Source organism: Vigna umbellata, chromosome 3 (assembly GCF_029865625.1).
Source record: "Vigna umbellata cultivar VRB3 chromosome 3, Vumbellata_1.0, whole genome shotgun sequence".
Lineage (NCBI taxonomy): Eukaryota > Viridiplantae > Streptophyta > Magnoliopsida > Fabales > Fabaceae > Vigna > Vigna umbellata.
In genome coordinates, this window is record NC_142167.1 from 26,695,735 (window position 1) to 26,716,038 (window position 20,304).

At 36.3% G+C, this 20,304-nt stretch overlaps 1 protein-coding gene across 3 annotated transcripts; it reads right to left on the reverse strand.

Moving 5' to 3' along the window:
• Positions 1-9: 9 nt before the first annotated feature.
• CPL2 (carboxyl-terminal domain (ctd) phosphatase-like 2) lies at positions 10-13,705 on the reverse strand. 3 transcript variants are annotated; one of them, XR_007027922.2, is made up of 17 exons: positions 13,167-13,705; positions 12,605-13,075; positions 11,426-11,636; positions 11,038-11,195; positions 10,879-10,949; positions 10,694-10,799; positions 10,479-10,559; positions 10,151-10,295; positions 9,680-10,056; positions 9,525-9,582; positions 9,198-9,328; positions 9,066-9,119; positions 3,611-3,707; positions 1,467-1,627; positions 1,225-1,320; positions 759-835; positions 10-493 (listed from the first exon to the last, which is right to left on the reverse strand). XR_007027922.2 is itself a non-coding variant. In XM_047300046.2 (16 exons), the coding sequence occupies exons 1-16, from the start codon at positions 13,437-13,439 to the stop codon at positions 454-456; spliced, it is 2,487 nt and encodes an 828-aa protein (XP_047156002.1). In that variant the 5' UTR covers positions 13,440-13,705; the 3' UTR covers positions 10-453. The 3 variants fall into 3 exon arrangements, 2 of the variants coding, with proteins under 2 accessions (XP_047156002.1, XP_047156001.1); XM_047300046.2 differs by lacking the exon at positions 1,225-1,320 and having other exon boundaries at positions 9,525-9,558; XM_047300045.2 differs by lacking the exon at positions 1,225-1,320 and having other exon boundaries at positions 13,167-13,704.
• Between the last annotated feature and the right edge of the window lie 6,599 nt (positions 13,706-20,304).

Genomic DNA, 20,304 nt, shown 5'->3' on the forward strand with positions numbered 1-20,304 from the left:
AAGAGACACTGAAACTCTTAACCGATTACTAGTCACATAATGAACCCAAAAGATCATACGAATATCTCAGGATACTAATTACAGTGACTACTACAAATATTAATGAGTCAAATCAGAATACACCAATGCTTAAGAAAAGCCGACTAGTGACAAAGGATAAATAATTTTCTTGTAATTAATATTCCAACTAATATTGAAAAAGAGGCTACACAAACATTCTGTAAATGAGGAAAATAGTAGGGCAAAACCAAAAAAATGCCCTTCTCTATAACAGAATTTAGCCAAGGAAAATTTACCTTAGCATATCTACAACCGCTGTGCCATAGATATTACAGGAGCAAATTACGTCAAAACCTTTTCGCGTACAAAATGATAATGTGCCGTCCTGATAACTCAAAAGGCCCATTTCTAGTTGCTTCACTGACGGTAAATCTTGTTTATCTTCCAACATTTTCATTCCTTCAATCGTTTGTTGGAAACTGAATGAGGCATCCTGAAAGCAAACAAAGAAAACTAAGCATGGACACCCCTTACGATATGAAATACTCACTCCTAAATAAACAAGTTTCAGGAGTAATAAATCATTAAGTTTAGATATAGATCCTAATAAGTTTTTGACGGGCAGTCATAAAGACACCATTATATATTCTGGAGGAAGAAACTAAACAGAAACATTGAGAGGGAAAACATGAGATACAAGAGATCAAAACCAACAATTCTTGCTTTCACACTTTCAGATAAAATCTAATTTAAGTTACCTCGGGGAGCTGATACGTTTTTCCATTTGTTGATTAATGGCATTGGGTGTACTTGATCTAGTCTCAGCATCCGAAGCCTGAAAATCATAGTGAATTGACACAAATAATTAAATCCACGTGAGAAGTTAGGAAATTCACACAGCGCCTAGTATATCAACTTCCCCCCCCCCTAAAGCTATACAGCTAATCCCACAATAAAAATTCCAGAAAACAACCTAGTTCAAGTACTATCAACGGTACCAATTATTTGAGTCTGTACAAATTCCATGTATCAACCCTTATACCAACTGTTAAGGAACTAATTAAACCAGTAACATATACTTATGGAAAAAGTAATTGATTACTTGTTTTCCAACTGAACTGCAAGGCAATAATGAGACAAGCAATAGCAACAATAGGGTTGAAATGATATAAGGGTGTACTTGGATAATGGGTAGATACCAGGGGCTAACCACCAAACTATTACCTTTTAAGCCGGAACTTAAGAAGCCTGTCTAAGACAGCAGTACCAGACATGAAGCCAGTTCACTCCCCATTCAGTGATTTAGCCTTCACATTGATGCTACACAATTCCATAAACGATGTGATTTCTCTAAGCAACCACTTTCATCTGGAATTTCTAGTCCACATACCCCCCTTATCCAAGCATCACCTATTTCCTTAAATAAACAAGTCAAATCAACTACTAAAAACATTAAGAAAACGCACCTCAGAAGCATTTTCTCTGGGCATTCCATCTTCTGTTTGCGGTTCATTGGATTCAGGATTGACCACATCCCACAAGAAACCATTGTCACGTCCAAGAGAAAGCTTGTCAAATTCTCTATCAACGACTCTACACTGAGGCTCCACATGCGCCACATACTTCTCTGTAATTCCATACAGCAAAAAAAGAATTCAAAACTTACTATAGTTCTGTTAGAAGTGGACTTTAAGCCTAACTCAACCCTACAAAACCGGCTTGTAAGGTGAGGTTTGCACCCACTTATAAACTATGAAACTGTAAAATAATTCTTGAGGGCTTAATTGATCTCTCTCATAATCTAAAATTTATAAAAATAAATTGATACAAGAGTACATGATAATTAAGATAACCTTAGACACAATATAATCATGATAAATAGAGTAACCTAAACACAATATAATCATGATAAATAGAGTAACCTAGACACAATATAATTACGATAAATAGAATAACCCTAAACACAATATAATCATGATAAATAGGGTAACCCTAAATACAATATAATCATGATAAATAGGGTAACCCTAAACACAGTATAATCATGATAAATAGGGTATCCCTAAACACAATATAATCATGTTAAATAGGGTAAATATTCTAACACTCCCCCTCAAGCAGGAGGATACAAATTGTATGTGCCAAGCTTAGAATAAATAAACTCAATCAAACAAAATCAACTTGTCTAAAATGTCGAGACAATAGACGTCGTAACTTTGGCTCCAAACAAGATGCACATATGCTTTAGACCATCGAGAGAATGTTTATAAACCAAATTGGACTCACAAACTAGCGTAACCAAATAGATTCCTCATAAGCTTATGGAGAATAATATTGGACAACCACAAAACTTCATCTACATGATCCTTCAAGTAGGATGACTTTGACAAAGTTGATTTCCATCAAAAGTGAATGACGAGTGGGAGACAGTGACAAACTGTAGAGACTGGATTGCCATCAAGTAAGGATGGGGCCTGCATGGCTAAAAGCGACAAACTATAGAGACTGGATTCCATCAAGAAAGGATGGGACTTGAAGTGGCTAAAAGCGACAAACTAATGGGGCCTGTAGTGGCTGAAACAAACTACAGTGACTAAACTTCCACCATTGATTGATTGGGTCTGCAGTGGCTGAAACATACTACAGGGACTAAACTACCATCATTGACTGAAGGGGGCCTGCAATGGTTGAAACATACTTCCCCTCATGACTAAGATTGAGACTTATGATGACATTAAAGGCCCAAGGTAGGTTGGAGGTCCAAAGGTTTTGGTATTGTTTGACTCGCCGAATCAAGTTTGTCCATATACGTCCTTGGTGCCTAATTTCAAAGTCAGCAAACCACTCTTAACGCCACTTTGTCACTTTTCTCTTCAATCATTGTTGGTCACTTTCTCCTTGGGCTCGAGTGTAGTTTGTTTAGCTCGTACTTCTTGTGATACAGTGCTAAGTATCACCATTTGGGAGTAATCTAGCACAAAACCGGCTTGTAAGATGAGGTTTGCACCCACTTATAAACTATGAATTGGCCTTATCTCTAGTCGATGTGGGACTTCCAACAAGTTCAAACAAAGGGGCAAAAAGTTAGTTAGACTTGTAACAATGACTTAGCATGAAGCATCCACCAGTGTCATGCAGAGAAGCAATTCCTTGAGTCCAGACAATAAAGTACAAAAAACATTTACCTCTTGGACCAAGAATGTTGATATTTTCTACCTTAACAGTTAACATAGACTGAACATCGGGTACTACAAGATATTCTTGAACTCACTCCCAATTGTTCAATTTCCTTCAATAATCAATGTTTGCAATTTTAACAAACCATCAAAAATAAAGAACCTCGGAACAACTTTATAGGTATGCATAGTTGGAATGCAAGGGCAGATTCAAATACTTGTTGTCAAGCAACAAGTAAATGTTATCACTAACCAAAAAGCAAAGAAAATCTCCATAGATCCCCGTAAACATGACAATCAATGATGTGACACTGGATGCAGCAATAACTAAACCATCAGCCTGTATTATTAGTATATCCCTATATTCCAATAAGTTTTAAACAAAAACAACAAAATCAGAATACATTTTTGGAATTGACTTGAACAGTGCTTACCTGCTAAGCTTTGAAGGGCATTCTCAGCAGCTTGTTGTTGAGCATCCTTCCTCGTCCTACCCATGCCAACACCTATTTTCTCACCGGAAAATAGTACCTAAACCCAGTCACAAGACAAATTTAAAACACAGGCTACGAATCACTTAAAACTTAAAACAGAGAAGACCGTAAATACTTCAGCCCATGGGTAACAAATGGCCATATAACGAATTCTAGTTTAAAAACACTGTCAACTACTGCATATAATTTAGTATGACACAACTCATACTACATATGATTAAAAACTGATAAAAATATATTCTGAGGGCTTAAGAGAGCCCTCTCATTCTCTTCTATATATATATATTGAAAAAGCAAAAGTACATGGAACACCAAGAGTCTGCACTAGGCCTTTAGGTACAGAACTAGGTACTACTCATTACTGGTCTAACCGACTAGCCTTAATGATGATATAAAATAGTAATTATTCTAACATTCCCCCTCAAGCTGGAGCATACAGATTGTATGTACCAAGCTTGGAACAAATAAACTCAATCCGAGGTCCCCTTAATGACTTGGCCAACACATCTGTAAGTTGGTCATTTGATCCAACAAACTCGGTACATATTTCTTTTGACAATAACTTTTTCCGAACAAAATGACAATCAATTTCTTTGTTTAGTTCTCTCGTGAAACACTGGATTTGATGCAATGTGAAGAGCAGCTTGGTTATCACAATACATCTTTATACTATGGATGTCACAGAAGCTAAGCTCTTGAAGGAACTGCTTCACCCATATAAGTTCACATGCCAGTGACGCCATTGCCCTATATTCAGCTTCAGCGGTTGATCGAGCCACTACAGTTTGTTTCTTACTTTTCCATGAGATAATGTTTCCTCCAAGGAAAACACAAAAGTAGATCGTCTATCAATAGGAGAACCTGCCCAATCGGCATCACAATATCCTGATACCTAAAGGCTTCCTTTTTCTTCATATAACAGCCCTTGCCCGGGAGCCTTTTTCACATACCTTAGAATGCGAATGATAGCATTCCAATGGCCAACACATGGAGCTTGCATGAACTGACTAACCACTCCAACTGCAAAAGATAGATCCGGCCTTGTAGTAGTGATATAGATTAGTTTTCCAACTAGCCTCCTATATCTCTCCGGGTCGGAGAATAACTCACCTTTTGCTGTTAATTTTTGATTTGGGTCCATAGGACTGTCAACCAGTCAACAATCAATCATGCCTGTTTCTTGCAAAATATTCAGAACATACTTCCTTTGGGAGATTACAACTTCATCTTTTGACTGAGCTACTTCAATGCCTAAGAAGTATTTGAGGCTTCCAAGATCCTTGGTTTGGAAATGTCTACACAAGTACTCCTTCAATTGAGATATTCCAGCAGTATCATTTCCTGTAATGACTATATCATCAACATATACTATTAAGTAAACACATTTTCCGAGAGATGAATGATAATAAAAGACTGAGTGATCTGCTTCACTGCGTTTTAGCCCAAATTTTTGAACAATGAAGCTGAATTTTCCAAACCAAGCACGTGGTGGTTGCTTGAGCCCATATAGAGATTGGTGCAATTTGCAAACCATACCAGACTCCCCAGCAACAAACCCAGGAGGTTGCTCCATATAAACTTCTTCCTCAAGATCACCATGGAGAAAGGCATTTTTAATATCCAATTGATGAAGTGGCCAATGACGAATGGTAGTCATCTTGGCCACGGGAGAAAAAGTGTCACAATAATCAAGGCCATAAACCTAAGTATACCCTTTTGCAACTAATCGGGCTTTTAGCCTATCAATGTCACCATTAGGGCCGACTTTAACTGCATTTACCCATCAACAACCAACAGCCTTTTTGCCCGGGGGAAGTGACACAAGCTCCCAAGTATTATTGTGGTCAAGAGCTTGCATTTCTACAATCATGGCTTGTCACCATCCAGGATGATCAAGTGCTTCTTTCACATTTTTGGGTATAACCACATAAAACACTGAGGATAAAAGGGAATAAAAGGAGGGCGACAGTCTGTGATAACTAAGAAAATTATAAATGGGATGAGGGTTTCGAGTGGAACGAGTACCATTTCTAAGAGCAATGGGCCAACCAGAATCATTTTCATCAGGAGGCGTGGCAGGAGGCGGTGAGGGAGAAGAATATGAAGGAGGAGATCCACCATTTTCTGGAAGAGGACTATCCATCGGGGTACTGTGGCGGAAGATATCAATATGTGGAGAGGAAGGTTCGGGAGGACCTTAAGTATGACTTGGATTGACTGAAACATTGGAGATATTGGACTCAACCACTGGAAGAGGAAGGACCTGTTGGAGGATATGAACATCTTGAATAGATGGAGAGAAGAAAGGTGTTTGTTCAAAGAATGTAACATTGGCAGACATGTAGTACTTCTTGGTTTCAGGAGAGTAACACCGGTACCCTTTGTGAAGCCGAGAATAGCCTAAAAAAACACATTTGATCGCACGAGCAGAGAGCTTGTCTAGCATCGGAGACATGTCGTGAACAAACAGACACAACCAAAAACTCGAGGAGGGGTGTGAAAGAGAGGATCATTGGGAAAGAGAATGGAGAAAGGGACTTTATTATTGAGAGAGGAGGAGGGCATCCTATTAATAAGAAAACAGGCAGTTAAGATGGCATCCCCCAGTGATGAACATGAATATGGGCACCAAGCAAAAGGGTACGAGCAGTTTCAACCAAGTGTCTATTTTTTCTTTCGGCTATACCATTTTGCTGGGGTGTATGAGGACAAGTGGACTGATGCAAAATACCATGGGAGCTAAGGATTGCAGAAAAAGTGGAGGAGAAATACTCTTTAGCATTATCACTTCTTAAGATTTTAATTACTTGACCAAATTGGTTCTTGATTTAATTCAAAAAGAATGTGAAGATGGGTAACAATTCAGAGCGATCTTTTATTAGATACACCCAAGTACATCTAGAATACTCATCAATAAATGTAACAAAATATCTAAAACCAAAAGAACAAATGCGACTAGGTCCCCAGACATCATAATGAATAATAGAAAAACTAGAATTACACATTGATTGAGACCTTTTAGGAAAGATAGATCTAACATGTTTTCCTAGTTGACAAGACTCACATTCTAAAGTCTGAAGACCACTAAGTTCAGGACACATCTTTTTTAACTTTGACAAGTGAGGATGGCCAAATCGGTCATGTAACACTTTAGGGGGAAGAGCTGCAACACAGGATACCCGTGGACGAGATCCAAAATGGTATAAACCTCCAACTTCATATCCTTCTCCAATCTGTCTCCCCGAGCCACGCTCCTGTATAACAAAAGATTTTGAATCAAAAGTTATTGAACAATGTAACATTTTGGTTAACTGACTTAAGGAAAGTAAATTGAATGGACAGTTCGGGACAAAAAGAACATATTTCAGAGTGAGAGAAGGAGACAGGGAGACTTGACCGACTCCCTTTGAACAAGTTTTAGAGCCATTTGCAAGGGTAATGAAATGAGGTTTTTCTTGGAGGGAAAGGGTTGAGAACAATGAGGTATTACCAGAGATGTGATCAGAAGCACCCGAGTCAATTACCCATGAATTTTGACCTTCCATGGATTGAGAAATGCAAGCTGTGGATGTACTTGGAGATTGAGATGATTGGGCCAAGCTGTTAGACTTTAATCGCAGATACTCTTGATACTCTTCCTCGGTGAACTTGGAGTCGGAAGTGGGAGTTTCAACCTTAGAGATATTGGCAGTTTTTGAAGAAAAACCATGCCAGGAGTAGCAGTTTTCTTGGGTGTGACCCACCCTCTTACAATAAGTGCACTGTGGACATCCCCGACCTCCACGTCCTCCTCTTCCTCGCCCTCGCGTGGCAACCATGACAGATGGTTCCATTGTTTCATGAGCTTCTTGAGATTGAGGCACTGGAACATGAAGAAGACGTGTGGTCAAGGCTTCCAAGGGACCTCATGACTTGTCAGAAGTTGATCTCTGATATGATTCAAATCTGGATGTAAAGCACGGAGGATCATCACCATATAATACTTGTCAAGCTTCTTCTTGATGTCTTCCGAAGATTTCACTTCCAAGAACATTCTCAACTCTTCCACAGCTGCTTGGGCTTCAGAAGGAGACCATATCATGGTCTGTCATTTTGAGACATGCAAGCTTGTTTGTTGTATCATAGAGACGTTGAATATCATTAGCATAAATGCTTTGAGCTTTCTTCCAAAAAGAGTGACATGTTCTAAAAGCTCCAAGAGATATCAAAAGTCGGGGTTCCACAGAATGCCACAATAGGGCACACAATTGGAAATCTGCTTGTTTCCATTGTTCAGCCTTTTCAGAAGGTACTTGGCTTCCATCCTGCTCAAGGTGGTCATAATGTCCTTGACCGAGGAACCACATTTCCACTGCAGCAGACCAAGACAGATAATTCTTTTCGTTTAGCTTTTCGGAAGTAATGGAGGGACTTCCAAAGAAAGAAAGAACACTTCCAGACGCCATTCTTGGTAAAAATAGGAGAAAGAAAAAAAACACAGCAGTGAGGAACCAAAAACCGATAGGGTTCCTTAGGGTTTTCTTCAAGGGGAGCTCCTGGACTTCACTGAAGTAGGGTTTTGAGGGTCGGAACAGAGAGAGGAGGCTCAGGCGACAGCTATGGAGGTGTCGCGGTGACCTTCCAACGGGCAGAGGGTGGCACGTGAACAGTACGCGCCTGTTCACAGCGCACAAAGAAGCGGCGCATGGCGGAGCGTGGAGGAGAATCAGACTCCGACACCGGTGGGGGTGGTCGTCGCATGAAGAGACGAACCAGATCCAGTGGTTGCCGAACGGAACAGTGACGGCGGACGGCGGCGGACAGAGAATCAGACTCCGACAACGGTAGGGTGGTCGTTGCGTGAAGAGACGAACCAGATCCAATGGTCGCCAGACGGACCAGTGACGGCGGACGGCGGTGGACGACGGCGGACAGCAGCGGACGGCGGCGGACAGATGTGAGATGGCAAAGAACCAAGTTGAAGAACTTTAAACTGCATTTGACAGCTGCATGTAGTTACAAGACAACCGCGGACAACGGCAAAGGGCACCGGACAAATGCGAACGGCTGGTAGACAACCCAGGACAGAAACCAAAGCAAGATGAACCTGCTCTGATACCAACTTGAGATTAAAAACTGATAAAAATATATTCTGAGGGCTTAAGAGATCCCTCTCATTCTCTTCTATATATATTGAAAAAGCAAGAGTACATGGAACACCAAGAGTCTGCACTACGCCTCTAGGTACAGAACTAGGTACTACTCATTACTGGTCTAACCGACTAGCCTTAATGATGATATAAAATAGTAATTATTCTAACAATATGTAAAGAGTACTGCAACTAAGAATAATTGTTCACCTGACATGCATACACAGGCATAGCAAAAAAAAGACTAGAAAGGAAATTTCACTGACCTCAACGGAAAACTGCAAGTCCTTGCTGGTGCTTAGAATGGACTTAAATTCAACCTACAAATGAAAACGTCAAAATGCAATTCAAGAAAGAAAGACAGAAATTGATCCGATAGGTGAAGAAGCCACGCACACCTTCGAGTTACACCGCCTTCCAATTTCCTGCAGCACTTGAATGGATAGAGGTGGTAATAAGTTCAATTTTCCAGCTTCATTTTGAAGATCTTTACAATTAGAAGATGCACGATTCTGAGATATGCCATCCTCTGCAGAATGTTGGGTCAATAACACAACACAGAAAACAGCAATTATTATAGGCAAATAAAATGTAAATGAGAAGCCCAGAAACTAGCTTGTCCATAGTATCTGGTCAATTTTCACACACTATTCATCATACATTTAAGAGTATCAAATACAACTTAAAGGCTTAAAATCAGAATATATTATGAAAATAAAATTTACCTGATAGCAGAGGCTTAGATGGAGCATTCTGCCTCTGCAAATCAGAAACAGAAGTTGCCTACATATAAGCCATATTTCAAATCAGGAAATTTTACAGTATTCCAAGAACACTTAAACAGTAAAAAATAGGAGGCAACAAATGTTTATTGACAAACCTCTTCAGTCTTAAGTTGCAATGCTTGTTGATGCACGACATTGGGAGGTGAACCTACGACACTATGAGAAAATGGTTTCAGTTGAGCCTGATGCTTTTCGGACTTTATTACATTAGATTCTTTACCAGATGCTATAGACCAATTATTTGCCTGAGTTCTGCTGGTAATATCATCTTCTACCAACCCACCTCCAAATGGCTGCGTTGTTAAAGATGTTGATGCTTGATTGGGTGGCCTTGATATCAGAGGAGGTTCAGCTGAAATTTGACCTCTTATATCTGGACCGTGTCTCATGCCTAGAACACCTTTTCGCATGTCATAATCACGATCAACAGAGCTGCCTTCATGCTTGACCGGGGGTCCAAGCAAGCCAGGTTCTGAAACAAGGTTGGTAAAGATAAAACATCAAAAGAAAGCATATATTTTCGAGTGTACAATGCAGAAATTCTAATAGCATGCGATGTTCCATACTCAGTGAAGGCAGAATCAGTATTCTTGAAGATCCAGGGCCAGTGACACCTGAAATAATACCAGCAGTTGGCTGAGAGGGTTCATGTCTAAACTCAACACTGTTGACCATGGGTTGGGCAACTAAGTCAACAGGAAATTTATCACCCTGAAAAGAAAAATACAATAAATAAAGGGACAATTATTGTAGTATCTACAAATGTTCCATGCACGTAAATACCAACATTCCTCACACAGACAAGAAATCCCAACCAAGATTTACTAGAAAGTCTGAGACAACATTGCTCCAACATAGATCAGAAATAATACATCGAAAACCAAGGAAACTTACAGGCTGGCTTAACCTCCGTTCAACTTCTGCACCATTGATTCCTTCACTTAGTGGGGCATTAGTATTACCATTTGGCACATCCTGTCATCCAGTGAACATGGTGATATTAGAGCAACAAATAAATAAGCATCTTCAACAGCAATATAATGGCACGTCTTCCTAGATGGCTAGTTATCATCAATAAACTAGAAAACACATATCTTCCAGCGTAATACCTCTGACATCAAGTAGTTGCTCACATCTGGAGGATGAGGTAAAATTCCAATATCATCTTCAAAGAAGATTTCAGCAATTCTTTGTAATAAACTCTCATCAAACTCTCTAAGAATATGGGAAAGTAATTATTAGTCATGGTGAGAAGTTTATTTGAGTTAATGAAACTAAATATCATATAACTTACTTGAAAAAACAACCTCTGACATTGCATGCAACATTTCTCGCTACACAAAGGACCGGAACAGCATTGGCCGTCTAAGAAAATAAATACTAAAGTTAAAGTCTCTACCATGGACACTCAGAAGAAAACAATATATTTTGCAATAATTAAATAAAACTGCACCTCTGCTTGAGGAGCGTAATAAGGAGTAAAGGCAGGAACAACATGAACCCTAGGCTGATCCTTGTCTTCCCAAACCTTTGACCGGTCATCAATTACCATTGCCATTTTGGGATGGCACATGCCATCCTGAAAAACATTAGGCAGAGATTTCCGAGAGCCTGAAAATTGCACAATAAGAAAATGAATTGCAGCCAAGAAGAAATTAGCCACAATAAGAACCCACAACAGGACATAATAAAGCAAAAACGAAGTTGTGCAATTTGTATTTGTAAAAATACAAGATAGAACAATTTATTTTAAGAGGTTCTTTCATTTCAAAATAATTATCTTGTTAAAGAATGATTATTCACAGAAAGTTCAAATAGATAGGAAGAAAAAAGAATCATACCTGATTTGACACAAATGACACGTTCAAGGATTTGCTTTGGACCTATAAGATGAGCCTCAGGATCAAGAAGCCTCCACATTTCCAAAGCATAATCCCTTTCAGCCATAGTACAAACATATACTTCAAACCGCTTGCGTCCTTTCGCAGTTAAATAGCATCTTAGATCCTCCCATGCTGGTCGTAATCTCACTAATACACTAGTATCACGAATCTGTAAAAAATCAACATAAAAAGTCCCTATATATCAAAAGGCTTCCACACACAAATACATCAATTAGGTGTAATCAATAACTACACCACATGCTTAAAAATTCAGATGAAAAAAATTTTCAAGTTTGTATTCTGTTTATTTTCTAAAGAGAGAGAGAGACGGGATGAAGATGAATTAGAATGCTTAACTACAACAAAATTAAACAAAGCAATCCACTAAGAAACCCAAAAGCCTTCCCAAGTACATTGATAGCATATATACATCAATAACAAGGATAAGCATATGCAGGAATCAATAGCCACCAAGCAATTTAATCAATAATAGAAATATAGAATTAAGACTTAATGCAATGTTATTTGCCACTCACCAATGTTATTTAGCTCGTATCTTGTTTTTGTAACTCAACTGATAATTTAAAGTTACAATTTACACAAACAAAAACAAATAAGCAAAAGCTGAAACTGTAAATAGGAAGGAATCAACACAAAACATTAAACCATAATAACTCTTAAATGGCCAATCGTCCAAAATACGAGATTAAAGAAAGCAGAATATATCACATATCAATAAACCACAAAATGTTGTCATTCTTTGTTTCTCCCCCTTATAGGTAATAAAACATTCCTAATTCCGCCAAAAACTACCGAGCAAAACTCTACTCTTCTAACCCAAATCTCTGAAAGCATTCATTTACATGAGTAAAGCAGTAATGAAGTAGATGAATATGTAAAGGGGTTGAAAACCTATGCTCTCATTAAACTTCGCCTATTAAAAAAAAACCCAAACTTAAACCCTAAATCCCCATCGAGAAATCTCCAACCACCACTCAACTCTCCATAAAAAATAACCCCAAAACTCAAACATCAGAAAACTAACCAACAACTAAAACCAAACACCCAGACAAAGCTCTCACTGAGCAACTAAAGTCACAAAAGTCGCAGCCAACTAATAACCATAAAGTCACAAACCTCAGGATTGATGCGTGTGAGTACAATATTCCTATCTTGCAGCCTAACAACCGGACGAATCAGTTTCTCGTGGCTACCGGAATGCGGCAACACCTCCTCCATCTGAACCTTATACACCTTCCCGTTATCCACCACACAATCGCTCTCCGCAAACTGCTTCAGCAGCGACCGGTCTTCCCGGTAGCGCGTAAGTTCCGCGGACATCCCCTGCACCCGCAACGGGTCGATCTCGCGCGAAACCCAACTCCTCAAGGCCTCAATTCTATCCTCAAACGACTTCATCGTGTTTGCAACGATGAGTGTCTCGTCCAAATCGAACACAATCGCCAGACACCTCAGGTTAAGCATCCCCAAGCAAGCGTCGTAGAGTCCTACAGGAACCGCGAAGCACCAGAAGCAGGGGAACTTCTTCCTTTTGCTCGGCATCGAAACAAGGTGAATCTCCTCGTCGTTCACCAGCACTACCGCCGTCTAAAACGCACCGCTTTGTCAGAAACACTAAAATTAAAGAAAATAAAAGCTTTATTTACTTATTTCGCGCATTTAATTTATTGATTTTAACCTTCATTTCGTAGAAGCAACTGGCGTGGATGGAGATTAGCTCCTTTTGCTCTGCAGCGACTGAGGAATCGAGCTTGCAATGGACGTTGAATGCGGCAATGGTTTGAAGGATCGACAGCGGAGGGCAGCGCTCGCTCTTGGCGCTGAAGTGGTGGATGCGAATCTCGTTGTTGGGGAAGCGGAAGTTGTGAAACGGCGTCGTCGGAAAAACGTCAAGTTCGCCGACGTGCTTGTCGCCATCGTAGACCTCATGTTTGAACCCTAAACGACTCATCACTCGCGCGCAAAAACGCTTCCGAGTATCGGAAATGGAAACGACGACAGTGGAGACTAAAACGCAAGACAGAGAGAAGAATGCTCAGGAGACGAGAGTTTCTAGCAGATTCGCGAATGCCATTTTCCTCTTTCGTTGTTTGGTTCTTCCAATCATCGAAGATACTCTTGCAGAGCAAACACTACCTCTCTCTCTATTACAGTCTCTGAGACTCGGAGCATTTTCTCACTTTCTCTCTCTTGTTTCTCTCTCTAGCCTGCGTTTTCAAACTATCACAAGGCTTCCATATATATAGGCCCGAAAGAGGGGTTCGGTTGAACAGGAAACGTGGATGTTGTGTGAGATTACGCATATGCCCCGATTCGCTTCCTGGGAGATGTTAAGGTTACACGGGTGGGGACAAATGATGAGACCCTCTGGGACACGTTGAACTACCATCCACTGTTGATCGCACAAAGAAGTGGGTCATGTATCGTACTATTTATAACCTCATTATACATTATCTTCTCTTTCAAAAAGAAATTTTAAATGAATCTCTTTATTTTTATCTCTCCATGAGTGTATGCTCCATACGCTACTTTAAAACATAAATTTTAATGTAAAAGGACATCTTGGTTATAAAAGTTTATGGCACTGTCATGTTATGAACGGTTTCATTTAAGATTCTAATTCTTTTTGTTTAAATCTGTAAATTTAACTATTTATTTTAATTGTCAAATACATTTTAATATTACCACTTACATAAAACTTTTTTCCCCTGACCAAAAAAAGAGAGTTAAATAACATTTTAAATATAATTAATATATTAAATTAACGAATTTCACTGATTTTAAGTTTGTTATTTTCGAACATTAAAACATTTTTGTGCACTAATTTATTTTCCCGATTACTTTGTCATATTTAATTTTAAATAGGTGGGTTGGTAACTGTTTCTCCAAAATTTCAAATACGAAAAAGTAATCATTTTAATTAAGAAAGTTGGTTAAGATTTCCGGTGTCTTAACTTACAAAATTTATGGTTTTGGATGATATACCAATTGTTTTTATATATATCTTTAATTAATGGCTAGAATTCCTTTTTCTCCTTTAATTCTAATAAAAAATTTAATTAAATTCTTAATTCTTATTTGATTCTGTTTATTATTTTAGTTTTTAAAAAGATTTAATTAGATATTTAATGTTAGATTAATATTTGATTTTTGTTAGATTTTATATATAAATCATTCTATCTAAAAATGAAAATTAATTTAAATATTTTTGTTTTTAAAATTGAATAGTTTGATGTATAAATTCTAAGCGGAAATCTAACATAATTAAACCATTTTAAAAAATTAAAAGATTAAAGTGAACCAAATAAAAATAAAAATTTAATTGAATTTTTCGTAATCATTAGGACTATAAAATGATTTTAACCTTAAATGAATTTATACATTTTTATCAAATATAGTAAATATTTGAAACAAATAGATAAAGTTTTGCTCTTTCAATCTTGTTAGAGAATATTAGTACTTCAGGTATTAAAATCATGATAACGATAATTTAGAAAAATAATATAAGTTATTTATTAATTTAATATTTTCAACTTTATTAAAGTGGGCGAATTAGTTAAAAAGGTGTTATAAATCGAGACTGGTAAGTATCACTTAATTTACTAATAATATTTAAAAATAATTTTCTGAATATTGAAAGTTGGTATTGTGTTCAAGAAATTTTCATTGAAAATAAAATATTGGAAAGGATATGTTTCCATGGTATCATCAATTGGGATAAAAATTAATTAAATTTTAATTATATTTAATTCTAAAATATTTTTTTGCAAATTAAATTTAGAAAAGTATGGAAAATTTTCATTATTTTATTTTTCTAATACCATATTTAATGGTTTTCTATTTATTTTAAGTTCCATTTTTTGGTTGTTGATATTTATGTTATTTGTGATCCTTATGTTGTATCTAGTCTATTTCTAGATTTTTTTATCTTCGTCAACCCTTCAGGTGTATAGTCGACGAGAACATTCTCATTATCCATGGAATGACTCACATCTAGTATTAAATCCTTCATCTCTGAAAACTGAGGCTGAACCCCTAATTGTTCTCCTAAATGAATAAGTTCTACCTATAATCAATTTCTCCATTTCACTGTTTCAAGTTACCATAGATTATCTTCATCTTTGTATACTTATCTTTTCTCTATTTCTACTATGTCATTTCCAAAATTTGTAGGTGATGCCTTAGCTTATCTTGGTTGGCGTCGGGCCATGCTTGATCAAATCAATGCTCTTCGTAATGGTGGAACTTGAGGGCTCATCCTATTACTATATGAGAAATCTATTGTTGATTGTAGGAGGATCTTTGTTATCAAAGTCGGTCCTTATGGTACTATTGATTATCTCAATGCTCGTTGTTTAGCCAAAGGTTACACACAAATTTTTGGTTTGGATTATAGTGATACTTTTTTTCCAATGGCAAAGATGGCTTATGTTCACTTATTTATAGTCATGATTGCTCTTTATAATTGTCCCATTTCAACCTAATACCAAAAATGTTTTTCTTAATTGAGATATGCAAAAAGAAATTTATATGGAACCACCTTCAAGTTACTCAAAGGGAGTCTTCTAGATTGATATGGTGTCTCTACAAATCTTTATATAGCCTAAAATAGTCTTCTAGACATGGTTTAGAAAATTTAGCAGTGTTGTTCAATAGTTTTGTATGACTCGTAATGAGGCAGATCATTCAGTCTTTTGTTGTCACTCAAGTGCTAGGTGTATCTATTTAATAATATATGTTTATGATATTATTCTTACACGCAATAATCATCATGACATCTCCTAAATGAAACAACATATTTGTTACTACTTTCAAACCAAATATCTTGACAAACTCATATATTTCTTGGGGATTGAGATAACATAATCCAACAATGGTATTATTATATATCAAAAGATGTATGCATTGGATATTTTACAGAAAATTAGGTTAATGAACTCAAAGTTTGTTGACACACCTATGGACCCCAATACCAAACTCTTACCTAATTAAGGGGAGTCTTTCTCATATCCTAATAAGTATAGAAGATTATTGAAAAATTGAATTATCTTACTATTGACATTTCCCTTATAGTTAGTATGATGCATCAATTTCTTAATTCTCTATGTGCATATCATTGGATCAAGTCATTCATATATTAAAGTAAATTAAAGAATCTCTTGGAAAATGTTTGTTATATGGTCACTAATGTCCATGTCATGCTCGACTCAAATTAATGTTGCAAATTAAATGCAGTATACTAGGCAATGACTCCTAAGTCGTCTCTCAAGGACTAATTTTAGTTTAGTCAAAGGATCAAACATGTAGTGCGGGGGTTTTTGAACAGTTTTGCGAATTCAAAATAATAGCACAAATGACTTAGATTAAACAACGATTAAAAATGTTTGGTCACTAGTTCAATTGCAATGTTTTCTATCCTTGATTAACAACAAATTACACGTTCCTCTCACTGCTAATCCAACACAAATTAACCAATTGAGCGAAGGTTAATCCGATTTTCAAAAATGCAAATTAAGCTAATGCAATGCAAATATGTAATAAATTTTGCACCACCACAGGTTAAGCAATTGTGGCTCTAATCAACTAAATGGAGATTAAATACAAATTATGCAACTAAGCGTGTAACCAATTGCAAGCACAGAACAAAATATACGATGCAAGGAAAGATGAGCAGAAACACAAGAATAGAACAATAATCTCAAGGAAACGATGCAATCTCCCTAGTGTCCAACCAAACAGAATAATGCTTCCATTAAAACGAGTTCAACACATCAAAACGATTTAGAAAAAATTAGAGCATAGGCAAAACAAAAACGAAGAGAGCAAAATGAAAAGAAAAAAAAACTGAAAAAAAAAACAGAAGTGTAGAATAGAAGCGAAATCACTAAAATGAAATTGGAAGTAAAACAAAATTGGAATTAAAACTGAAAAACGAAATTACAAAACCTAAGAGCACAATTGTTGTTCATGTTTTAGAGAAAATAGAATGAAATAGAATGAGTTGTATAAGTTGTGGCTGCATGGGTTCAAAACCCTAGGCCAGCCAAGTCAGCCCAATAATTGAGCTTCTTCCTAATTGACCAAAAATGGGCTCGATGTTCAAGTTTACCCAAAATTAAAAGAAATAATTACAAACTAAATTAAAAACAAATGATGATGTGGACAATATTAAATGACGTGGTAGTCCCTCTTGAAGTCCAAAATATAATTCCAAAATTTGCCCTGAAAATAATAATGGGAATAATTAAATCCAGATAATACAAATTAATATAAAATATGAATTACTAGTCAAATTAAGCCTAAATAGCAAAAATGAAAAAATAATGGACAGTTAAGCACAATTTAATAATTAAATTTAATATAAAGAGCTAAGTGAATAGGACAAAATAATGATTCATCAATCACAATAACCGTACTAAAGTTTTCTATTATTCAAATGTTGATTGGACATGATCTCCTTTTAATAGAAATTTACTTTCAAATGTTGTGTTTTCATTGGGGTAACTTTATTTCTCGGAAGAGTAAGAAACAAAGTGTTATGTAAAGATCTAGTGCAAAAGCAAAATATAAATATATGGTCTTAGCCACTTTTGAAAGTGTTTGGCTTAAACAATTACTTAAAGAGATTCAATTAGGAGATGTCACTCAAATGATGCTTATATCTGACCATCAAACTGCTCTTCATTTTAGTTATAATCTTGTTTTTCATGAAAGGACCAAGCATATTGAAATCAACTATCATTTTATTCAAGAAAAAAATATATATTTGGACATTGAGACTGATTTTTTTAACTTAAGTAGATATTTTCACTATGTTTACAAAGACGTAAAATTAATTATATTTGTAATAAGATTGATATAATGATTTATATGCACTAGCTTAAGGATTGTTAGATATTATTAGTTACAATATATTATGTTAATTACAATATTATATTTATTTAGGCTTAGCACATATTTTTCTTTGTTATCCTTCATTATAAATATATTACCCTATATGTATTTTCTAAACAAGGAAAATTAACTCTACACTATTTTAACACTTATAAACCATATTCCTTTTCCAAGTAGAGCTTCTTTGAAAATTATGATGTTTTTAACCTAATTGTCTTTGACACCTTTGGTGTACGAATTGTCTGTCATTTATCTTAATGTATTTTTCTTCTCTTTCATTTTCTTTTTCCATAGAAACTTTCCTTCAATACTCATTAACTCTGTAGACAATGAATTCCCTACTTGGGTTGTCATTAAGGATGCAGACATGCCTTTTTTGTGTCGAATGAGATGAACCATCTGCTACGAATCCACTTGAAATGGTGTTTATATGTGTAACACCCAAATATAATAAAAGGGTATTATTGATAGTAAAGACTAAATTAATTTGATATCTGATATAAACAATCAAACTTTATTTCAATTCTTTTAAAGTACAATTCCAAACTTACAAACTTTAAACATTATAGTCTTCACCACTTAACATAAATTTGAAATTAAACTTATAAGTCTTACACAACATATTTTTCCAATGCAAATTTATTCTTTTTTTTTTTTTACAAAAATCCCTGAAAGTTTTTTCCCGCATCTCTCTCATCATCTCTAAGCTTTTTCAACCGCATCTGCAACATTATCTGCTCACATATAACATGAGTTATATGATCATAGCACAAACAAATAAGGGTAAGCCAACCATATCATACAATCATTAAACTTACTTATAATATAAATGTTTCAATCATGTATTTCCGCAATTTATAAATACCATTATCCCGATGTCATTAATCCATTTTTTTTACTTCTTCAAAATCCTCTTTCTAATTTTCATAAACCTTACAAGTATACCATGCTCACTCACGAAGCCTTATGGTCAGACCGCTCTCTGCCTGCTTCCTTAAGCCTTACCTGTATACTATGTCTTACTTTCTGTGGCCTTATGGTCAGACCTCTCTCTGCCTGCTTCTATAAAACTTACGAATCATATGTTTATGTCAAAGCCTTATGGTCAGACCACTTTCTGCCTGCTTTCATAAACCTTAGGTGTTACTTCGCTCATATCAAGCTCTCATGGTATAATTCGAACATACTACTCCCAGTAGTAAACATCATTTCATAAGTAATGATTTCTTATATCCACTCCAACATTTCATAAAATCAACAATTCATACCCTCTTATCCACCTAACTCAATCATGTTCATTCTTTAATCATAAATTCACAATAACCCGTTTTGGTGTCAATAAATTAAACATATTACCAGATATCATACTTCATATTATAAACTCATTTTCCCCATAACGAGTATAACTCAACATATTTTCACCAATCAAAGATCATAGATCCGTCAAAATACATCAACATATATTAGGAACTACATATTAAAGTCTGGGCTCAATGTAACGATAAATGAAATATATATGAAGTTTTTACCATGATAACTTTATGCATCTACAATCAACTTGTTTTATTTTATTTTCATCCTAGTAGAGATCTTTCTTTACCCCAATTGGTCACCGGAGAGGACCCAGATGTCTGAACGCATCAAACTCACCTTCGATGCCAGCACATATGACTAGTCACAACTGACTGGACCAGGCCAGGGCTGCTCTATGATCAGGGATGTGCCAACTCAGGTTTTTAAGGTTCCTCTATCCTACCAACAAAGAAGGGCCCTCAATAATTAACAATTGATTTATTTAAATTATCTACCCTGTTCTCTTATGCTCTAAATCTGAAATGCCAAATTTTAATATTTTCACTTCCTCTCACAGCAACTTCAAACAATATCTGTACATCTATTTAATACCCATATACAAGCTATTA